The sequence below is a fragment of the Chlorocebus sabaeus genome, chromosome 29 (assembly GCF_047675955.1).
Source record: "Chlorocebus sabaeus isolate Y175 chromosome 29, mChlSab1.0.hap1, whole genome shotgun sequence".
Taxonomy (NCBI): Eukaryota; Metazoa; Chordata; class Mammalia; order Primates; family Cercopithecidae; genus Chlorocebus; species Chlorocebus sabaeus.
Window position 1 is genome coordinate 16,167,036 of NC_132932.1, and position 20,983 is coordinate 16,188,018.

Sequence of the window (20,983 nt, forward strand, 5' to 3'; positions counted from 1 at the left end):
GCAAGCAGCTGATTTGTGCCAAATGCCCCATTCTCTCTGCTCAATGGGGTTTTGTTGACTGCAGTTTGCAGGCCTACAGATTTCTGTCCAATCTGCTTCAGAAATACTGCATTCAGAGCTTTCCCGCCTGGCACTTCTGGGGCAGGAGGGAATTAATAACTCCCTTTAAGGCTGGGCATGGTGGCTCATGCCTGTAATCCCAACACTTTGGGAGGCCAAGATGGTCGGATCACCTAAGGTCAGGAGTTCGAGACCAGCCTGGCAACATGGTGAAATTCCATAGCTACAAAAATACAAAAATTAGCTAGGCATGGTGGCAGGCACCTGTAGTCTCAGTTGCTCAAGAAGCTGAGGCAGGAGAATCACTTGAACCTTGGAGGTAGAGGCTGCAGTGAGCCAAGATGGCGCCACTGCACTCCAGCTTGGGAGACAGAGTGAAACTCCATTTCAAAATAATAATAATAATAATAATTCCCTTTAAGTGTCCAAATAAGGTGGCCCAATAAGACTTTGGAGGACCATGGGAGCGGGTGTGTTTTGTTTCTCCCCACATGGCCAGGCTGGGAAGCATGGGTGCCATTGCTTCTACTCAGCACCACTCCTGCTCCTGACCGAGGCTTTGGTCATGGAGCTCTACATGGTAGTTCCAACACAAGAGAACCCAAATTCCACACACTTCTTTGAAGCATTCCTTTCAGAGACTTCCAGCTGACTGTGGGGCCCGTAGTGGCTGTCTCCCCATCCTCCTCCCACTACTGGCCACTGGGCGAGGCCACAAATTGGCCCCCTGCATCTTAAGCACCCCAGGAATGTGCGGTTCATCAACAATAATTAGGGTTCCCTATGAAGGACCCCAGATGCAGGGCAAGCTGGACGCTCCACTTCAAGGGGTTTTGTTTTAAACCACAGACATAGCCCCACTGTCCCTAGGCATCTGGGTCCTTATGGGGTGTGGGTGGGAATTCAGTAGAGGAGTGAGTGGCAGGAGGAAAGGGAGGTGTGTAATCTCCAGTTCCATGACCCTTTTTCCTAAGATGCATGTGAGGGAGGGCACTAGGGCCCTGGACCCGGCGTCCGATGGTCACCACGAGCCTGCCCAGGATGGGCACACTGCCAGGAACATCTAATGAGCCCCCTGGGATGAGGCAGGAAACCGCCTTAGGCCACACTCAAGGGTGAGCCTGTTCAGTTACCAGGGCATTCCCCTCCCGGACCCCCAGCCAGTCCTAGGACCTGCACATAGGTAAGAGTGGGAGGTGGGTATGAGGGCCAGGAGGAAGCCCAGAGAGGGGGCACTCCAGGGTATAGTGGCAACTCAGTCGAGTCTAGATACGTGCTCCCAAGTTCAGGTAGCTGGGTGCCGCTACACTATTTCAGGGCTTTGGTGGGACTGGAAAAATGGGCCACTCTGGGCAGACCTACCCCCAAGAACATAGCAGAAGGGGTCTTTTGCTCCAGGATTCCCAGGTAGGAGAGCTGGTGGACTGCATTTCAGGTCCTCTCAGCCCTCAGCTGGGCACCTTGGTACAATGCACAAAATGCAAGCCCGCCTACAGCAGCCCTGACAGGTGAATGCTGGCGTGTGACAGAAGTCTGAGAACAGTCACAGGCTTGTAGAAGTGGGCCAGGTCCTGCAGCTGCATGGGTAATAATAACCAAGTATTCTAGCTGCTCCTCAGGAAGCAGGTCCCCTCAATTCCCCTACTGCTCTCCAGTTTTGCCTTCTAGCTACCCTGTCACTGTACCATCCAGTTCCAGAGTTGGACATGAAACCTACTGTCTTTTGACATGGTCCCATGAGCTAGCCCAGCTTTCCCAAGGACATAAGTGGAGTCCATTGGAGCATCTGCCCCCATCTCACCTTGCCTTCTCCCCAAAATGAGAGGGTCTGAGGGCAAAGGGAGTTGTGGCCACAACAGAAGTAGCAACACAGCAGGCCTGGGGCTGGTTACACCTGTTCATCCTGACTTCACAAGCTGAAGCACCCAAGGGGCTACAGTCAAACTAACACCCCAACCCTGTCCTAACCCCAGGCAGAATCACCCCAGATCTGGGTGGGATGTACAGGAATAAACTCTGAGCTTAATAACACTCATTCAGCGGTTCCTGTACCAGGCCCTGTCCCAACGACTTTTCAAACACGAGCTGATTTAATCCTCACTACCTTGAGGTAGGTTCTATTATTATACCTGTTTTACAGATGAAGAAATCAAGACCCAGAAACTTTAAGCAGCCTGCTCAAGGTCACACGGTTACTAAGTGGCTGAGGTAGCATTTGAACGCAGGTCATCTGCAATATTTCAGACGGGGGTTCAGATAAGGTTACTTGAAGCCACTAGGGCCCTGCCTTAATTTAAGTGCTGATTCTACTATTTCCTTTTGTAAATAGGATGCTTTCAGGGGTGGGGACGCTGTGAGGAGATGGAAGTCTGGGACAGTTTCAGTCTGTAACCTTTAATTTATACATGCTTTATTCCAATTCAGACAATATGACAACCAACAAGTTAAAGGGCTTGCGGATACAACATCTGTTGGGAACTTATAAACTTCATATCCGAGTAACACACCTTGCAAGGCACCTATGACTCTGCCTATTTTGCAGATGAGGAAAGTGGGGTACTGGGAGCAGAAGGCACTTACTTGCCCAGTGGAAGAAATGGGCTTGGGATCCAGGACCCTCTGAATCCAAAGCCCAAGTGCCCCAAGAAGAGCTGGAGAAGCAACCGGATGGAAGGGAAAAGGAGAGGGAAGGGCACAGGGGTGAAACAGGAGGTGGCCACAGAAGCAGATGTGAACACCAGGAAAGGAACCCAGACAACCAGGATGCTACTCGCAGGTCACTCTGAGGAGGGGTCGCTCCCAGGACTTGGGAATGTCAGCGCCCAGAGCTGCCCCTATCCGCAGTCTGGTTGCTCCCAGGGCCTGGAGGTCTCTCCATGCTGGGGCTTGGGGCTGCACTGGCAAGCCAGGGATGGAGGGGCGGAGAGGGAGGATCGGGCGCCCGCCCGCCCCACCACAGCTCCCGGCCCTGCTGCGACTTGCTGGGAATACCAGAACCCCAGTGTTTATAGGACTGCAAGCACTGGCCTCCCTCTACCCCGAGCCGCCATCGGGGGCGGCACCGCGGTCGGCTCTGGTCAGCATCAAAGACAAGTAGATGGGCAGGCGGACCCCGCCGAAAGTGCATCCTCCTAAGGGAACTAGCGGGGACGACAGAGCGGGCTAGACCCCACCCCTACCCAGAAAGAAAACTGAAGAAAGGGGCCCGCAGCCCCACAGCTTCCCTCTCCTCTCCCTCCCTGAGCTTTGAAAAAAGGTGTCCTAATGGACCCCGTGCCTCCGACAGGTCCCCTCCCTGGTCCTTTGTCACAGTCACCTCCGCACGAGGCACGTCCCCGGCAGCCCTCCTTCCCCCGGCCCGCGCCCCCGGGTCCCCGGCACTCACCCAGCGGCAAGCTGATCCGGGGGTTGAGCGCCCAGGTCGGAGGTGGCGGCTGCAGCAGAAGCAGCAGCAGCAGGAGCAGCAGCGGTGGCCGAGGCGGCAGCGCGCCCCATGGGGCGGCGAGCCAGCTCCTCTGGCCCATCGCGGCGCGCAGCACTCGAAGAGCAGGAGCGACGGTGTTCCGCTGCTCGGGTTCAGGTGGCTCGGCCGGACTCCCGGGCGGCAGCTCCGCCCCGCGGTCCGCCCCCGAGTCGCCCCGGGGGCTCCCGCCTTCAGACCTGGGGGGCGGGAGGTGAGAAACAGTTTCACGTGGGCCCTGGCGAACGCAGCCCCTCCGCAGGGCACCGCAGTACTCCCGCCAGCGCCGGCCTGGCAGCCTCGGCTTGGGCAGAGCTCGCCCGCAAGCGGCGGAGGGCGGGGCCGAAGGAGGAAGTCGGCGGTGAGCCCGGCCGGCCCGCCCCTTCCCCCTTCCCCTTTCCACCTTCACCAGCGCTGGCAGCGCGATGGGAGGCAGCAGCTCCGGGCGCGGCCGCAGGGGGTCAAGCCAGCGATCAGTAGCCCCGGCGGTCGCCCGCGTGCGGAGACGCTGACAAAAGCCGACCCCCAGCTCCCCGCCCCCACTGCTCAGACCCTCCCACCGCCGCCCAGGCCCCGGCCCCTTCCGGCTCCTCTGGGACCCTCTGCTAGTGGCGTTGGTTTGGGGACACGCTGCGTCCCCACTATGCGCCTAGGGAGTTGGGGGGCGGCTGGTGATTAGACCTTGGTCTCCCCCCTTTAGGCGCCCCCTCCCCTCTTGCTCCTGGCCCCCTTGTTCCTGCGACCAAATGAACTCAGCCGAGTTCGTGCTGACACCGGGGCTAGCAGCTTGAGAGTCCAATTTTTGCACAGGTCAGTCCACTGCAAGTCATGGCTGGGCATTCACTACAAGCTCAGCACTTGGTCCAGGCACCCTGCGGGCTTGTCCACTTACTATTCTGTCCACGCGAAGCCCTCGGGTGGGGGAAGGGCAAGATTAGCTTAAGTGGGATAATAGGATTTAATGTACTGCTAAGGAGGTAAGACCTTCACAACCTGCACGTGGCGCGGCAGGGGAAGGGAATCCCTAAGACTGGAGTGGAAGCCCAGAGGCACCCACCCCTAATTCTCCTGGCTTCTAACATCACGGGTGGAGCTCAGCTCTGCTGAGACCAGGGGTTTCCAACTGCAGCCTGGACCATTAGCAGATTCTGAAATCAATTTAGTGGATCCCAACAGCATTAAGAAACAAAGAAAACATAGAAACTATCTAAGCAGTAATCTCAAAGGATAAGTAATTTTGGGAAAGCTACTTCAACTTTTCCTAAGTGTGCACAGGATTACAGAAAAATGTAGTAGTTCCTCCTGTAGTTAGAGTCCAAAAGAGTGAAAGCCTCTGCTAGTTACTTCCATGGCAGTAGAGACCATCTCTCCATAAATGTGCTGCAATTGCAGGAAAGCTCCTCTTCACCCCCAGCCAAAATCAGCCTCCTCAGAGCACCTCTTTTCCTCTCCTCCCCACTTCCAGGGTCTGCCACATCTGCTCCCACAACAGGAATGCTGTCAAGAGGGTGGGCACAGCACCCACATGGTCCCAGGTCTCCTTTCTTATAGCTAAGCTTCCTCATGCTCCATGATTTCTGTACCTCCATCACCCTTCTGTGGACATGGTGCAGGCTAGCAGCATCCCTTTTAAAGGGGCTCCCAGCACTGGACACATAATTCCACATGGGATGTGGACAGCAGCAAGCACCCACAGTGCTACTATTTGCCCAGGTTTGGATGCTTTACTCTAAATGGGGTCAATCCACCTACAACCAGTGATACCCAAACTCCTATCTGCAGCCTAGTCCAGCCCTGCTCAGCCAAATTGGCCCCAACCTTTTTTTTTTTTTTTTTTTTTTGAGACAGAGTCTTGCTCTGTCGCCCAGGCTGGAGTGCAATGGTGCAGTCTCCACTCACTGCAACCTCTGCCTCCTGGGTTCAAGCGATTCTCCTGTCTCAGCCTCCTGAATAGCTGCGATTACAGGTTTATGCCACCACGCCCAGCTAATTTTTTGTATTTTTAGTAGAGACAGGGTTTCACAATGTTGGCCAGGCTGGTCTTGAATCCTGACCTTGGGATCTGCCTGCCTTGGCCTCCCAAAATGCTGGGATTTCAGGCGTGAGCCACCACGCCTGACCCGGCCTCAAGATTTCTACTTAGCTGTCTAAAAAGCATCTCAAGCCCAACATGTCCCAAACTAAGCTCCTGATCTCTCCCCCTTCTCATGTGCTCCACCTACAGCCTTCCCCATCTCATTTAATGGCAATTCCACCTTTAAGTTGCTCAGGCCAAAACCCTCAGCTCCTCTCATTCTCTCACTCCTCACATCCAATCCATTACCAAATCTAAAATCTGACCACTTCCCCGCTCCTTAGGGCCCAGGCACCACCCTCTTTCTCGGGGTTACTGGGAGGGCCTCCTAACTGTTCTCCCTGTTTCCTCCTTGGTTCCCCTACAATTTGTTCTTCACACAGCAGCTGGAGTGAGTCTTTAAAACACAAGCCAGGCCAGGCATGGTGGCTCATGCCTGTAATCCCAGCACTTTGGCAGGCCGAGGCAGGCAGATTACTTGAGGTCAGGAGTTCAAGACCATCCTGGCCAACATGGTGAAACCCCATCTCTACTAAGAACACAAAAATTAGCTGGGCATGGTGGTGTGTGCCTGTAATCCCAGCTACTCGGGAGGCTGAGGCAGGAGAATTGCTTGAACTGGGACCTGGGAGGCGGAGGTTGCAGTGAGCTGAGATTGTGCCACTGCACTCCAGCCTGGGCTACAGAGCGAGACTCCATCTCAAACAAAACAAAACAAAACAAAACAAGCCAGGTCAGGGCTTTCCTCTGCTCAAAACCCTCCAAGGGTTTCCCCATCTCATTCAGGATGACTTTACTTGCAATGGTCTGCAAAGCCCTCCATGTCATCCTCACCACCAGTACCACTGCATCCTCTACTACTTTTCCCCTCATTCATCCACACTAGGTACATGTATAGTAGCCTGAACACAGCAGGGCCTTTGATCTGGCTGCTCCCTCACCTGGCACACTCTCCCCCTAGATAACCACAGGACTGAGTCCCTTGCTTCCTTTTGCTCATTTATCACCTTGAAGAATCTGAACTTCCTCCTAATATGCCCCTTATCTCCTTAAAAATACCTTGAGATATTTTTTCAGTGCACTCATCACTGAATAACATACGATATATTATGGTTTTTCTTTATTGTCTGACATCCCATCTCCCCCAGAATGCTGACTGGGAGGACAGAGATTTTTGCTTATTTGGTTTGTTAAGTAATGTTATCTGAAGCCTCTAGAATAGTGCTTGGCACATGGTAAGTAGGACTTCAATAAGTATTCGCTGAATGAATGAATGCATGCAACTTGTGTCACAAAACACTGCTGACTCATGGCAGCTGACAACCAGAACTATTTTTTTTTTTTTTTTTTTTTTTTTTTTTTTTTTTTTGAGACGGAATCTCACTCTGTCGCCCAGGCTGGAGTGCAGTGGCCGGATCTCAGCTCACTGCAAGCTCCGCCTTCCGGGTTCCGGCCATTCTCCTGCCTCAGCCTCCCGAGTAGCTGGGACTACAGGCGCCCGCCACCTCGCCCGGCTAGATTTTTGTATTTTTTAGTAGAGACGGGGTTTCACCGTATTAGCCAGGATGGTCTTGATCTCCTGACCTCGTGATCCGCCCGTCTCGGCCTCCCAAAGTGCTGGGATTACAGGCTTGAGCCACCGCGCCCGGCCCAGAACTATTTTTTTATATCAACTTTGGTCCAATAAAGAGTTTTACCAGCCAGGCACGGTGGCTCACGTCTGTAATCCCAGCACTCTGGGAGCCAAGGCGGGTGGATCACTAGGTCAGGAGATCGAGACCATGGTGAAACCCTGTCTCTACTAAAAATACAAAAAAAAATTAGCCGGGCGTGGTGGCGGGTGCCTATAGTCCCAGCTACTCAGGAGGCTGAGGCAGGAGAATGGCATGAACCCAGGAGGCGGAGCTTGCAGTGAGCCGAGATCGCGCCACTGCACTCCAGCCTGGGCAACAGAGCAAGACTCTGTCTCAAAAAATAAATAAATAATAGGTTCTGGCTCAGATGTCATCCCACTGAAGTCATGTTGAAAACTGATTCTATTATCATACATTGGCTTCCCCTCCCAGTTTGGAGTCATCTGTAAACATGATACCATTCCTTATGCCTTTATTCAAGCTATTGATAAAAATATTGGGTGAGCAGGGCTGGGAGTGGTGGCTAACACCTGTAATCCCAGCACTTTGGGAGGCCGAGGCGGGCGGATCACGAGGTCAGGAGATCGAGACCATTTTGGCTAACACGGTGAAACCCCGTCTCTATTAAAAATACAAAAAAATTAGCCAGGTGTGGTGGTGGGCACCTGTAGTCCCAGCTACCCAAGAGGCTGAGGCAGGAGAATCTCTTGAACTTGAGAGGCGGAGGTTGCAGTGAGCCGAGATCATGCCACTGCACTTCAGCCTGACTGACAGTGAGACTGTCTCAAAAAATTTTTTTAAAAATGTAGAAGAAATGGTGATGGAATTAGAAAATCTAGATTCAAGTAAGAATCATCAGTGGATGGGAAATCATTGGGTGGAAGATTGTTAGGAAACTATATGTTAACAAAGTGTCCCACAGATGACTTACTAATTACCAAAGGGAACATTTATCTCTAAGGGAGAGATCGTGCAGCCACAATCTTAACCAAGTAGACAAAAGTAGCAGCACAGTAATGGGACTATTTGACGTAATTTACCTTCTGATATGATGCAATAAGAAGTACAAAACAGGCTGGGCCCAGCAGCTCACGCCTGGAATCCTAGCACTTTGGGATGCCGAGGTGGGCAGATTGCCTGAGCTCAGGGGTTCAGGACCAACCTGGGCAATACAGCAAAACTCCGTCTCTACAAAAATTAGCCAGGTATGGTGGTGCATGCCTGTAGTCCCAGCTACTTCAGAGGGTGAGGCAGGAGGACTGCTTGAACCTGGGAGGTCAAGGCTGCCGTGAGCTGAGATCACGCCACTGCTCTCCAGCCTGGGTGACAAAGTGAGACCCTATCTCAAAAAAAGAAAAAAAAGAAAAAAAAAAAAACAAGTACAAAACATCATCAATTTTTGCAACATTCTGCAAATGTAACCCAGATCTAATAATGTTTTAACCCAGATCTAATAACGAAGACACAATCAGACACATCCAGCATGAGTAGTATTCTACGAGACAACTAGCCTGGACTCTTCAGAAAGGGCAATCTAGTGAGTGGCAAAACAGACAGGGGTGGGGCTGTTTTAGGTTAAGGGACTAAAAAGCCATAATCAAATGCAGCGAGGCGACGTGGCTGACACCTGTAATCCCAGCACTTCGGGAGGCCAAGGCAGGTGGATCGCTTGAGCCCAGAAGTTCAAGACCATCCTGGGCAACATGGTGAAACTGGTCTCTACAAAAAATACAAAATTACTCAGGCATGGTGGTGTGCACCTGTTGTCCCAGCTACTCAAAAGGTTGAGGTGGGAGAACACCTAAGCCCAAGAGGTCAAAACTGCAGGGAGCCATGATGGTGCTGCTGCACTCCAGCCTAAGGGACAGAATGAGACCCTGTCTAAAAAAATAAACAAAATCAATAGCAATGTGTGAACCTTGATTGAATGTTGAAAAAGAAAAAGAAAAAAAAAAAGCCATGGAGCAATTGGGGAAATTTTAATATGGACTGTGTATTAGATGATATTATGGCATTCTTCATCTTTTTAGGTATGATAATGGTATTTCTCAGATGTGATTAAGTCCTGGTCTTTCAGAAACACCTGCTGAAGCTTTACAGGTGAAATGTCATGATGCCTACAATTTACTTTCAAATGATTCAGCAAAAACAAATGTGCATATATATGTATGTGTGTGTACTAGAGAGAAAGAACATGAATGTGACTGGCAAAAACTGGTCAATACAGGTGAAGAGTTATTAGGTGTTTTCGTATTAATCTTTCCATTTAAACATTTGAGTGATTTAAAAAAAAAATGGGTGACAGCCAGGCACAGTGGCTCACGCCTATAATCCCAGCACTTTGGGAGGCTGAAAATAAGTAAACAAATAAATAAATGGGTGAGACAGAGTCACAAACAGAGCCCAATGGCACACCACTAGAGACCTCCATCAAGGTTAAAACAGATCAGTTATTTTTTTTTTTTTTTGAGATGGTGTTTCTCTCTTGTTGCCCAGGCTGGAGTGCAATGGCATGATATCAGTTCACTGCAACCTCTGCCTCGTGGGTTCAAGCGATTCTCCTGCCTCAGCCTCCCAAGTAGCTGGGATTACAGGCGTGCACCACCACACCCAGCTAATTTTGTATTTTTAGTAGAGACGAGGTTTCACCATGTTGGTCACAGCTGGTCTAGAACTTTTGACCTCAGGTGATCCACCTGCCTTGGCCTCCCAAAGTACTGGGATTACAGGTGTGAGCCACCGCACCTGGCCTGATCAGTATCTTTTATAGGCTGAACAACTAGCTATGTGTCCTCCTAACTGCACTGTTCAGTCCACATTTCTCCATATTATCCATAAGACTATTATGGTCCGAAAGCAGTGGCTCATGCCTGTAATCCCAGCACTTTAGGAGGCTGAGATGGGCAGATCACCTGAGGTCAGGAAATCGAGACCAGCCTGGCCAACATGGTGAAACCCTGTCTCTACTAAAAATACAAACATTAGCCAGGCGTGGTGGTGAGCACCTGTAATCCCAGCTACCCGGGAGGCTGAGGCAGGAGAATCGCTTGAACCTGGGAGGCAGAGGTTGTAGTAAGCCAAGATCCTGCCACTGTGCTCCAGCCTGGGCACAAGAGGGAAACAAAGAAAAGAGAATATTATGAACAAAATTGCAAGAAATCTTGTCAAAGTCAAGGTGCTAGCTACAACATTTCCTTCTTCTACCTTCTGTCTATTGCACTTACCTAGAACAACACCTGATGTGTGGCCACATGCTCAATCACTCACTATTTGTTGAGTGCCTGAATCTCCATATCAAGCAGATCCTAAAATGGCGGCAGGGCTGCTTTGCCCTGGTGTCTTGGCAACACATAAGTTGTGTGACTGCTGTGCGCATCTCAGAGGAGAGGAGACAGGGGCTGATGCGGCCTCACTAAGCGGATAATTATATCCTGCTCAAATGCTTCCAGTATGTCTTATGTCAACTGGGCAGCAAGCCCTTTGAAGGCAGTGACAGGACTTCCGTCTTCCAAACCCCCGCTGCCTTGCATGGCACTCTAGTAGGAACTCCACAGGGCTGACAAAATGAGGATCCCAACTGTCAGCCTGGAGAAGAGCCCTCAAATCCACACCCTCAGCGCGGCAGCCTTGGTCTTCGCGGGCTCCCCTTTCTTCCGTTAGTGTGCTGATGTGTTCTCCCCAGACTAGAAACCACAGGAGGACACTGACAGAGAAAAATCTCCTGTGAGCTGACTTCCTGCGAGCGGGAGCGGTTCCCAAGCCAACGATGTGTCTCCTGTTCCCCTTTGCCACTCTTGGATGTTGGCGAGTCTTTCTCGGCCAGAATGCCAGTGTTTATAAAGAGCTCAGGAGGCAGCTTGGAAAGGGAGTACCAAAATAAGAGACGAAAAGAAAAGCACTGCTTCCTCTGTGCCCCGGCCAGCAATATGAAGTCATCATCAAGGCTAGCCCCTTCTTCATACACGCTCTGGCACCTCCTCCCCATGGACCTTCCTCCTTTTTCTCTCTTTCATACACACAGACATACACACATAAGGACAGAAGCACAAGAATGAGAGATAAACTGTGCACAGGAATCCATTATAAAGAGGCCCAAACGAGGCCAGGCATGGTGGCTCACACCTGTAATCTCAGCACTATGGGAGGCTGAGGTGGGAGGATCACAAGGTCAGGCGTTCGAGACCAGCCTGGCCAACATGGCAAAACCCCATCTCTACTAAAAATACAAAAATTAGCCGGGCTTGGTGGCATGAGGCTGTAATCCCTGTTACTCGGGAGGCTGAGGCGGGAGAATTGCTTGAACCCAGGAGGCGGAGGTTGCAGTGAGCTGAGATCGTGCCACTGCACTCCAGCCTCAGTGACGAGAGCAAGACTCTGTCTCAAAAAAAAAAAAAAAAAAAAAAAAAAAGCTACAAGGGAAAGAAAATAAAGGGAAGCATGGCTAAAAGTATAAAGCAAATGAACACATGTCCTTGCTGCTTCTCTACCCTGCCCAGTACAAAGGGAACAGACGCAGGGCAAGTGCCAGCAGTGTCCAGGCTACATTTGGCCTCCCCAGTGATCAATACCCATTAATCATCCATGGGTACAGCCTCTGCCCAGCTGCATGCAGGCCATGTCCTTGGACACGGATGGCCCCTGCCAGGTGGCTCCTGGCCAGGTCTGCCTGCTCTAATTCCCACCCAGGGGAACCTAGATCTCTGGCTTCCACAGTTCTACTCTGGGAGTCATTACTTTGTTTGCTGACTGTGGGGGAGGGGCCTCCTGCCAAGCCCAGTGGAGCTTGAACCCAAAGGTCCCACCCGCCCCCTCCTGGGGTAGCACTCAAGCTCCTCCCCATTCTCGGGTGCAGGCTGGGAATGGGGAGGAGCTTGGCAGGCTGCCCAGCAAGGCCTCGCAGACATACACTGGCTGCAGCCCAGCTCTCTAGGCCTTGGCCCCCCACCACCACCCCTTGTAGCCCTGAGCCCTCCTCTTATGCCAACTTGCAGCTGCAGCTCTCCACCCTGCCCTGGCTGGGCACACTGCTGGTGTCTTCTCCCCAGGGGCTGGGCAACAGCTCAGCTGCAGCATCAATACATGTTGAAGAGGAAGCGACACCAGCTGGCACACCCTGTGTATACTTTCAAATCAGCCAATGGCTGCCAAGTCCTCAGGGCTGGGAGCTTCCTTGGGCCAGCGCCTTCTGCAGCAGAGGGCATCCACCCCGGGTCAACACTTATACTGCCTTCAAAACTCAATGGCAGCTTTTACCCAGGGTCTGGCAACAAATGTAAATAAATGGCTTCATCTCCATTCCCCAAACCATTTTCCCCGCTACTGGCCTCTTGTTTTTCTTGCTCCTGGAGGTGGTAGAATCTAGTGGTTAAGCATACAGGTTTTTTTGTCAGAAGAATTCAGCACCTTCCGTATTTTGTGGACTTTTAGCAAACCACACAATCACTCTGAACCTCAGCTTCTTCATCTAAGACGGAGTGCTATGAGCAGCACTTCATGGGTGGCTGGAGAGAGTACATATAAAGCCACGGGCAGCACTGGCATGTAGTGAATGCTCAGTGAACAAGGCCATGCCTGCTACGTTATTGGTTCACTTCCCCATCTGAAAGTTGCCCCATGGTGTCAACAACTCTGAAATATCTTAGGTGCCCATCTCTGAGGACCCCCTTCTGGGTACTCCCTCAAGTTCAGCCACCTCCTGAAAAGCTGGTGCGGAGGCTGCAACTCTCATGGGCAGAAAGAACCGGCCTGCCCAGCCCAAGTCCCAGGTGCGCCCGCTGTGGTGAGGAGCCCGACACCCAGCACCACCCCCACTGGGGCCTGTTGGGGCTTGAGCTGGCCACTCCCTGGGAGGAGATCCCCCCGCCCCACAGGGCTGTGGGGCAATCAGCAGGGCTCAACCTGTCCCTGCCCTGACAGGGTAGAACATGAAGTTGCCACTGTCACTCCTCTACTCCCCAATACGAGTTCAGGAGCTGCTGTCTGCCTCTGCCTTTGCACCCACTCGCCTGTCCAGGGGAGACTAGACTGGCAACATAGGAAGACCCGGTCTCTACAAAAAATAAATGAAAAATTAGCCAGGTCTGGTGGTGTGCTCCTGTGGTATCAGCTACTTGGAAGGCTGAGGTGTAAGGATCACTTCAGCCTGAGATGTAGAGGCTGCAATGAGTCATGATGGCACCTCCAGCTTCGGAGACAGAGCAAGACACTGACACACACACACAGAGCAAGACACTGACACACACACAAAGCAAGACACTGACACATACACACACACAGAGCAAGACACTGACACACACACAGAGCAAGACACTGACACACACACAGAGCAACACACACACACACAGAGCAAGACACTGACTCACACACACAGAGCAACACACACACACACACAGAGCAACACACACACACACAGAGCAACACACACACACACAGAGCAACACACACACAGAGCAAGACACTGACACACACACAGAGCAACACACACACACACAGAGCAAGACACTGACTCACACACACAGAGCAACACACACACACACACAGAGCAACACACACACACACAGAGCAACACACACACACACAGAGCAACACACACACAGAGCAAGACACTGACACACACACACAGAGCAAGACACTGACACACACACACACAGAGCAAGACACTGACACACACACACACACAGAGCAACACACACACAGAGCAAGACACTGACACACACACACAGAGCAAGACACTGACACACACACACACAGAGCAAGACACTGACACACACACACACACAGAGCAACACACACACACACAGAGCAAGACACTGACACACACACACAGAGCAACACACACACACACACACAGAGCAAGACACTGACACACACACACAGAGCAAGACACTGACACATACACACACAGAGCAACACACACACACACAGAGCAAGACACTGACACACACACACACAGAGCAAGACACTGGACACACACACAGAACACACACTCACACACACAAACACATATCCTGGTTCCAAAGATCCCATGAAGTCAGGAATCTACCTCTCCATTTGCTATGGAGTTATTCCCTCTAAAATCCCAGTCTGAGCCCCAGACCCCTAGCTATTACCCTGTGAGGGGAAAGAAGAACAGGACAGGGCCCTCCCTCCACCTCAGGAAACCAACCTTCCTTCCCAAAGGCCCAAGGCTCTCCCCTCTGCCTCTTCCTTCCCAGGGAGGAGGAGCTCTCTGACCCTGGAGTTTCCCCATCACCTCAGGTCACCTGGTGGCTGCCACTGTTACTCCCAGACAGAGTCTTGCTCTTGGTTCTGATGCTGATCCCAGAGAGTAGGCAGGAACAGGTATGCCTAGCAGGGTGGCGGAGATGCACAGACAGGTTGCCACGGATTTCCTAAGGCTCTGTAGGCTGTACTCTCACCCTGCTTTGCCAGGGTGGAGGTTCTGAGGAATGCACCACCTGTGGCAGTGTGCCCACTTGCCACCCTAAAGCAGTGGTATTAGGAGACAACATGCACAGAAAACTGATGTGAGGGTGGCACCAAAGATCCGTGCCTGGACAGGAATCTCACACGGCAGCCACCCCGGAGCACCATTTATGCACTGTGAATGAGGGTCTGGCTGGTGGGCACCACACCAGGGACTCTGGAGCCCACAAGGTTCTGAGTGAGCCCAGCTTGGCCCTAGCAGGAGAGTAGGCTCTAAGGGGACCCACCCATGGAGCCACAAGGGCTTATCTCTAGCCATCTCATCTTTTGGTTTCCACAAACCCCTTGAAAGACAGCTGACCCTGCTTGCTCCTCCCAGCCACCTCTTCTATGAATGCTGCCTGAGTTCTTTCACTACAGCCTGTGAGCAGGGCAGCAGAGCAGGGAGCCCCTTCACCACAAGGGTGGGCTTCAGGGAGCTGTGAACCCCAAGAATGAGATGCCATTTCAGGAGAGAGGGAATCAGAGCTTTCGTTTAATTTCAAAAGCTCTTTGCTACCAGCCCCCACTCTCCCCCGAAAAAAGTGAAAAACCATTTCTCTTTTTTTTTTTTTTTTTTTTTTTTGAGACGGAGTCTTGCTTTGTCGCCCAGGCTGGAGTGCAGTGGCCGGATCTCAGCTCACTGCAAGCTCCGCCTCCCGGGTTTACGCCATTCTCCTGCCTCAGCCTCCCGAGTAGCTGGGACTACAGGCGCCCGCCACCTCGCCCGGCTAGTTTTTTTTTTTGTATTTTTTGGTAGAGACGGGGTTTCACCGAGTTAGCTAGGATGGTCTCGATCTCCTGACCTCGTGATCCGCCCGTCTCAGCCTCCCAAAGTGCTGGGATTACAGGCTTGAGCCACCGCGCCCGGCGAAAAACCATTTCTCTAAGGTGTGTTAGTCTGCAGACACAGGGAACTTTCAAAATTAGCCTTTGTCAGAAAAAAAAAATTATACCTCAGTTTGCAATAGTTATATAACCTTGACACGAAATATTTGGCAAATTCTTTCCACCTACATCAAAATTGTCATTTATATAGCTAATTAATATTTATTGAGCACCTACTATAAGTAAGGACTGTACCAAACTTTTACATTCAATCAGTTAGTTAATTCTCACAACAGGGTGAGATATGAGTTATTATTGTATTCCCATTTCAGAAGTGAGAAATTGGGGCACAGAGAGGTTCCAGAACTTACTAAGGTCACACAAGTGATAAGTCAGGACTAGGACCACAACCCAGATCTGCTGACTCCAGAACCCATATAGATATTCAACCTATAGTCAGAATTTCAACCACATTTTGTCTCAAGTTATAGCCATCCACCTCTTCTGATAATATAAGCCAATGTCTGTCCTTCCTTCTTTCCTTCCCTCCCTCCTTCCTACCTTTGCTTCCTTCCTTCATTCCTCTCCTCTCCCTTCCTTCCCTTGCTCACTTCCTCCTTTACCTTCCTTCCCCCTCCCTTCCTTCTTTCATTCATGCAACACATATTTCCTGTGCATTTGCTGCCTTCTAAGCATTGCTCAAGGTTAAGGAAACTGACAAGGCTGCTGCCTTCACAGAGCTTAGTTTATCAGGATCCTTTAAACTGTTATTTCAGAGAATAACCATTCTGATCTACATTTTATTTATTTATTTATTTATTTATTTATTTATTTATTTATTTATTTATTTATTTTGAGACGGAGTCTTGTTCTGTTGCCCAGGCTGGAGTGCAGTGATGCAATCTCAGCTCACTGCAGCCTCCACCTCCCGGGTTCCAGCAATTCTCCTGCTTCAGCCTCCTGGGTAGCTGGGATTACGGACACATGCCACCACGCCTGGCTAATTTTTGTATTTTTAGTAGAGACAGGGTTTTACCATGTTGGCCAGGCTGGTCTTGAACCCCTGACCTCAGGTGATCTACCCGCCTTGACCTCCCAAAATGCTAGGATTACAGGCATGAGCCACCTCGGCTGGCTATTTTATTATTTATTTTATTTTATTTATTTTATTTTATTTTGAGACAGTGTCTCACTCTGTTGCCCAAGCTGGAATGCAGTGGCAGGATGATGGCTCACTACAACCTCAACCTCCCTTGGCTCACCTTCTACCTTAGCGCCTAACGGATAGCTGACACTACAGCCGTGGGCCACCATGCTCGGCTAATTTTTGTATTTTTTGTACAGACCGAGTTTCACCATGTTGCCCAGGCTGGTCTTGAACTACTTCTGGACTCAAGTGATCTACCCACCTTGGCCTCCCAAAGTGCTGGGATTGTAGGTATGCGCCACCATGCCTGGCCCACGTTTCTTTTTCTTTTTTTTTTTTTTTTGAGATGGAGTCTCATTCTGTCGCCCAGGCTGGAGTGCAATGGCATGATCTCAGCTCACTGCAACCTCCGCCTTCCGGGTTCAAGTGATTCTCTTGCCTCAGCCTCCTGAGTAGCTGGGATTACAGGCATGCACCACCATGCCCGGCTAATTAGTAGAGACAAGATTTCACCACGTTGATCAGGCTGGTCTCGATCTCCTGACCTTGTGATCTGCCTGCCTTGGCCTCCCAAAGTGCTAGGATTACAGGCGTGGTCCACTGCATCCGGCCCCCACATTTCTTTAGACACTTTCACTCCCTTATCCTTTGTTTCCAACAAAGGTAGTGGCCAGGGCCAATTTGGCAGAGTTCTAGAAGTGCTCCCAGGCTGCACAGGCTAGAATCCTGCTGTTTTCAACTAATTTCCACAGTTGCTCCTGTGAGTTCCCTCTGCACTCTGCTCATATTCCTATTAGGACCTCATTATGCTGCAGTGAACTACTCATTTACACATCACATCCCTCTCTTCCCTTCTCTTCTACAAGCTCCTTGAATGCAGGGACAAGGCCTGCCTAACTCAGGTTTTTCATCTCCAGCCCCAGGACAGAATATGGAAATAGCAGGTACCCAGCAAATGTTTTCTGCTCTAGCTGACTGTCTCAAATCGTTTCCAAAGGATCCATTCAAGTTTTCCTTCCTGGATCTTTCCCCCCACTTTTCTGTTACCCTTTCAAAGGAAACAGCACCACACTGATAGAGGCAGGACTAGAGTCCCACCTCCCTGCTTTAGGGAAGCTAAACAGTTTTCTTGCTTAGCTCCAGGCTCACCAGCTTTGCTGGCATCAGAAGAGATGGTATTTTGGAGAGTGGCTGAATGCTTGGCTCCTAGGGACTTATATTGGACCATCCCGTCCAATGTAGTCAGATACTACATTAAAGCAGGAGCCTCAAGGCACAAGACCCACGAAGCAGGAAGAGAGACTCAGCTCTCCCCAAGGCACAAGCCTCCATTTCCCATCTTTAGTTCAACTGTTGCCAATGTCCCCAACCCTTATTTATTTTAATTTTTAATTTTCATTTAATTTTATTTTTTTGTTTGTTTGTTTTTTGAGATGGAGTTTTACTCTTGTTGCCCAGGCTGGAATGCAATCGCAATCTCAGCTGGCTCACGGCAACCTCCGCCTCCCAGGTTCAAGCGATTCTCCTGCCTCAGCCTCCCAAGTAGCTGCGATTACAGGCATGCACCACCACGCCCGGCTAATTTTGTATTTTTAGTAGGGATGGGGTTTCTCCATGTTGGTCAGGCTGGTCTCGAACTCCTGACCTCAGGTGATCCACCTGCCTTGGCCTCCCAAAGTGCTGGGATTACAGGCATGAGCCACCACGCCCAGCCTTATTTTATTTATTTATTTATTGAAACAGAGTCTTGCTCTGTCACCCAGACCGGAGAGCAGTGGCACAATCTCAGGTCACTGCAACCCCCACCTCCCAGGTTCAAGCCATTCTCCTGCCTCAGCCTCCTGAGTAGCTGGAATTACAGGCACACGACACCACACCCGGCTAATTTTTGTATTTTTACTAGAGATGAGGTTTTACCATGTTGACCTGGCTTGTTTCAGACTCCTGAGCTCAGGTGATCCACCCACCTCGACCTCCAAAAGTGCTGGGATTACAGGTGTGAGCCACCATGCCTGGCCAATGTCCCCATATTTAGATTGCCTGTCACCAACAGTTTGAGCCCCAGGTGCAAGGAGACATATCCCAGATTTTCCTGAGCTTCAGAAAGCATAATCTCCAAAAAGGCCAGGCGTGGTGGCTCAAGCCTATAAACCAGGGACTTTGGGAGGCCAAAGTGGGCGCATCACCTGAGCTCAGGAGTTGGAGACCAGCTTAGCCAACATGGTGAAACCCTGTCTCTATTAAAAATACAAAAATTAGCTGGGCATGGTGGTGCATGCCTGTAGTTCCAGCTACTTGGGAGGCTGAGGCAGGAGAATCACTTGAGCCCGGGAGGTGGAGGTTGCAGTGAGCCAAGATCCCACCACTGCACTCCAGCCTGGGGGATAGAGCAAGACCATGTCTCAAAAAAAAAAAAGTATAATCACCAAAAGAAATGGCCATGACCTGAGTTCAAATTCTGACCTTCCCACTAACTCATTGTCATCTTGGGAAGCGATTTAATCTCTCTGGGTTCAGTTTTCCTTATGAAAATGAGGAGGGTTGGGCCAAGGTGATTGCTAAATCTTTTCCAGTTCTAAGGCATTGTGGGAAAAAAACTTTTTAAAACTTTGTTTGCTTCCCACACAAAATTTTAAGGCATTTCAACCTTTAGAAGAACTGTTTAACTCAAATAACATACTCATATTACAGATGAGGAAATGTGGGCAGAGGTTTGATGACCTTCCCGAGGTGACCCAGGGGTCCTGCGCCTTTTTGATAGACCAGAGTAACTCCCGAGTAGTCGCAACAGCAGCTTCATGCCCTGAACCCCAACTTCCTTCTTCTAGCCTTGTATCCACCACCTTGGTGCTCAGTGACAAGAAAGAAGCCCTGACAAAGGGCCTAACTCGGAGGTCATACCCACTACCATTCCGTAGGGACCCAGGCCTTTTCCGAATTCCAAATGACTTCCCCCCAGGGCCAGGTCCCGGATTTAGGAGTAGGGGTGGTGCACTGGCGCGATGTGAACGCTGCTCAAAGGCCCCCGGTGGCCAAGAGAACATGGGCCCAGCCTCCTGCGCTGCCATGGTAACAGGCTCCCCCGGCGGCGGCCGCCAGTGCCCATCAGAGCGTGCAGGTGGCGCCCTCTGGGGAGAGGGGCCGGGCGGGAGGTGCGGGTGCAGGGGTGGGGGCGGCGGCTGCGCGGGGGTTTCCGCCTGGTCCGCCACCTCCCAGGCCGCGGCTCCCACCTCGCCGGGCACCCCCCGCGCCTACCTGTAGTGAGTCAGGGCCAGCGCACGGTCATCACCCCCCGCGGGGCCGCTCTTCCCACAGTGTCCACTGACTCGTCCCCCTTGCCAGGCCAGCCCAGCGCCGTCCCTGGGGACCCAGAGTCTCGGGCGCACAGCCTCGGTGCGGCGCGGCGTCCCAGGAAATGCTGGGCCCCCGCCAAGCCCCGCCCCGTCCCGCCCCTGTTTACGGGAATTGTCCGCAGGGCGCCTCCGGGACTTCCCAGATGCGCGGGTCGTGCCCCCTGCCCCACCACCGCCACCGGCCCCGGCCCCTGGCCATTTGCAGCAACGCTGGACTCGATGCCACGACCACCCTGGCCTGTCGGGTCCCCCTCGCCACGACCGCTTGTCGGCCCAAGTTAGCCGTGGAGCCCAAGGGACTGTGCGGTCCTTCACCTTGGGAGACTCGGCCTCGCTGGACCTGGGCCACAGGGGGCGGCCTCACTAGCTGGAGTCTGGGCTGGCCCGGGTTGAAATCCTAGATCCACTCTCACCTAACTGGCTGTGTTACCTAGGACGAGTTCCTTAACCTCTCTGAGCCTTGAGTTTTTCATCTATAAAGTGGGCATCAGAACACGAGAGACCTCACAAGGTTGTGGTGGGAAATGCAATGGTGGAGGCACACACCTGCGCATGGTCGGCTCTCAAGAATGGTAGTATTGTTTACAGAAGGAGGCAAGTGAGAGGAGGGCAGAGCCACACTCTGTGAAACCACACGTCTCCACCCGAGATAAATGCTGCTCACTGCTCCCTTACCATGCAGTGGGCGGGCGTGCTCAGAGAGTAAATCGAAACGGAGATCCGCAGGAGGGGTGAAAGATAGGGTTATAAATATCCCGCATTTATCAAGTGACCTTGGCTCCTCCCTCTCCAGCTCTTGCATCCTGGTGCTCCTATCTTCCAGGAAAGCAACAGCAGCTTTCAGGGCGGTTACTGAAACAACCAGTTCTGGACTTGTAAGTGGCTGAGCTGGCCTGAGCTGGCTGGTCAAGGGACTGCAGAAACCAGAGGCCAAGTGGCAGCCCGTTCCAAGGCCGGGCGGGC

At 51.7% G+C, this 20,983-nt stretch overlaps 1 protein-coding gene across 3 annotated transcripts in view; it reads right to left on the reverse strand.

Moving 5' to 3' along the window:
- Window positions 1–20,084, reverse strand: part of SEMA4B (semaphorin 4B) — a 44,051-nt gene extending 23,967 nt beyond the window's left edge. For 2 of the 3 annotated variants that reach the window (XM_073013010.1, XM_073013012.1), the window contains exons 1-2: window positions 19,923–20,084; window positions 3,446–3,720 (exon numbers count right to left, since the gene is read on the reverse strand). In XM_073013010.1, the coding sequence (XP_072869111.1) occupies window positions 3,446–3,584 (139 nt within the window). In that variant the 5' untranslated portion in view covers window positions 3,585–3,720; window positions 19,923–20,084. Of the gene's footprint in view, window positions 1–3,445; window positions 3,721–8,268; window positions 8,551–19,922 lie in introns of those variants that run through there. The other variant, XM_073013011.1, reaches the window with a different exon arrangement.
- Window positions 20,085–20,983: the final 899 nt, after the last annotated feature.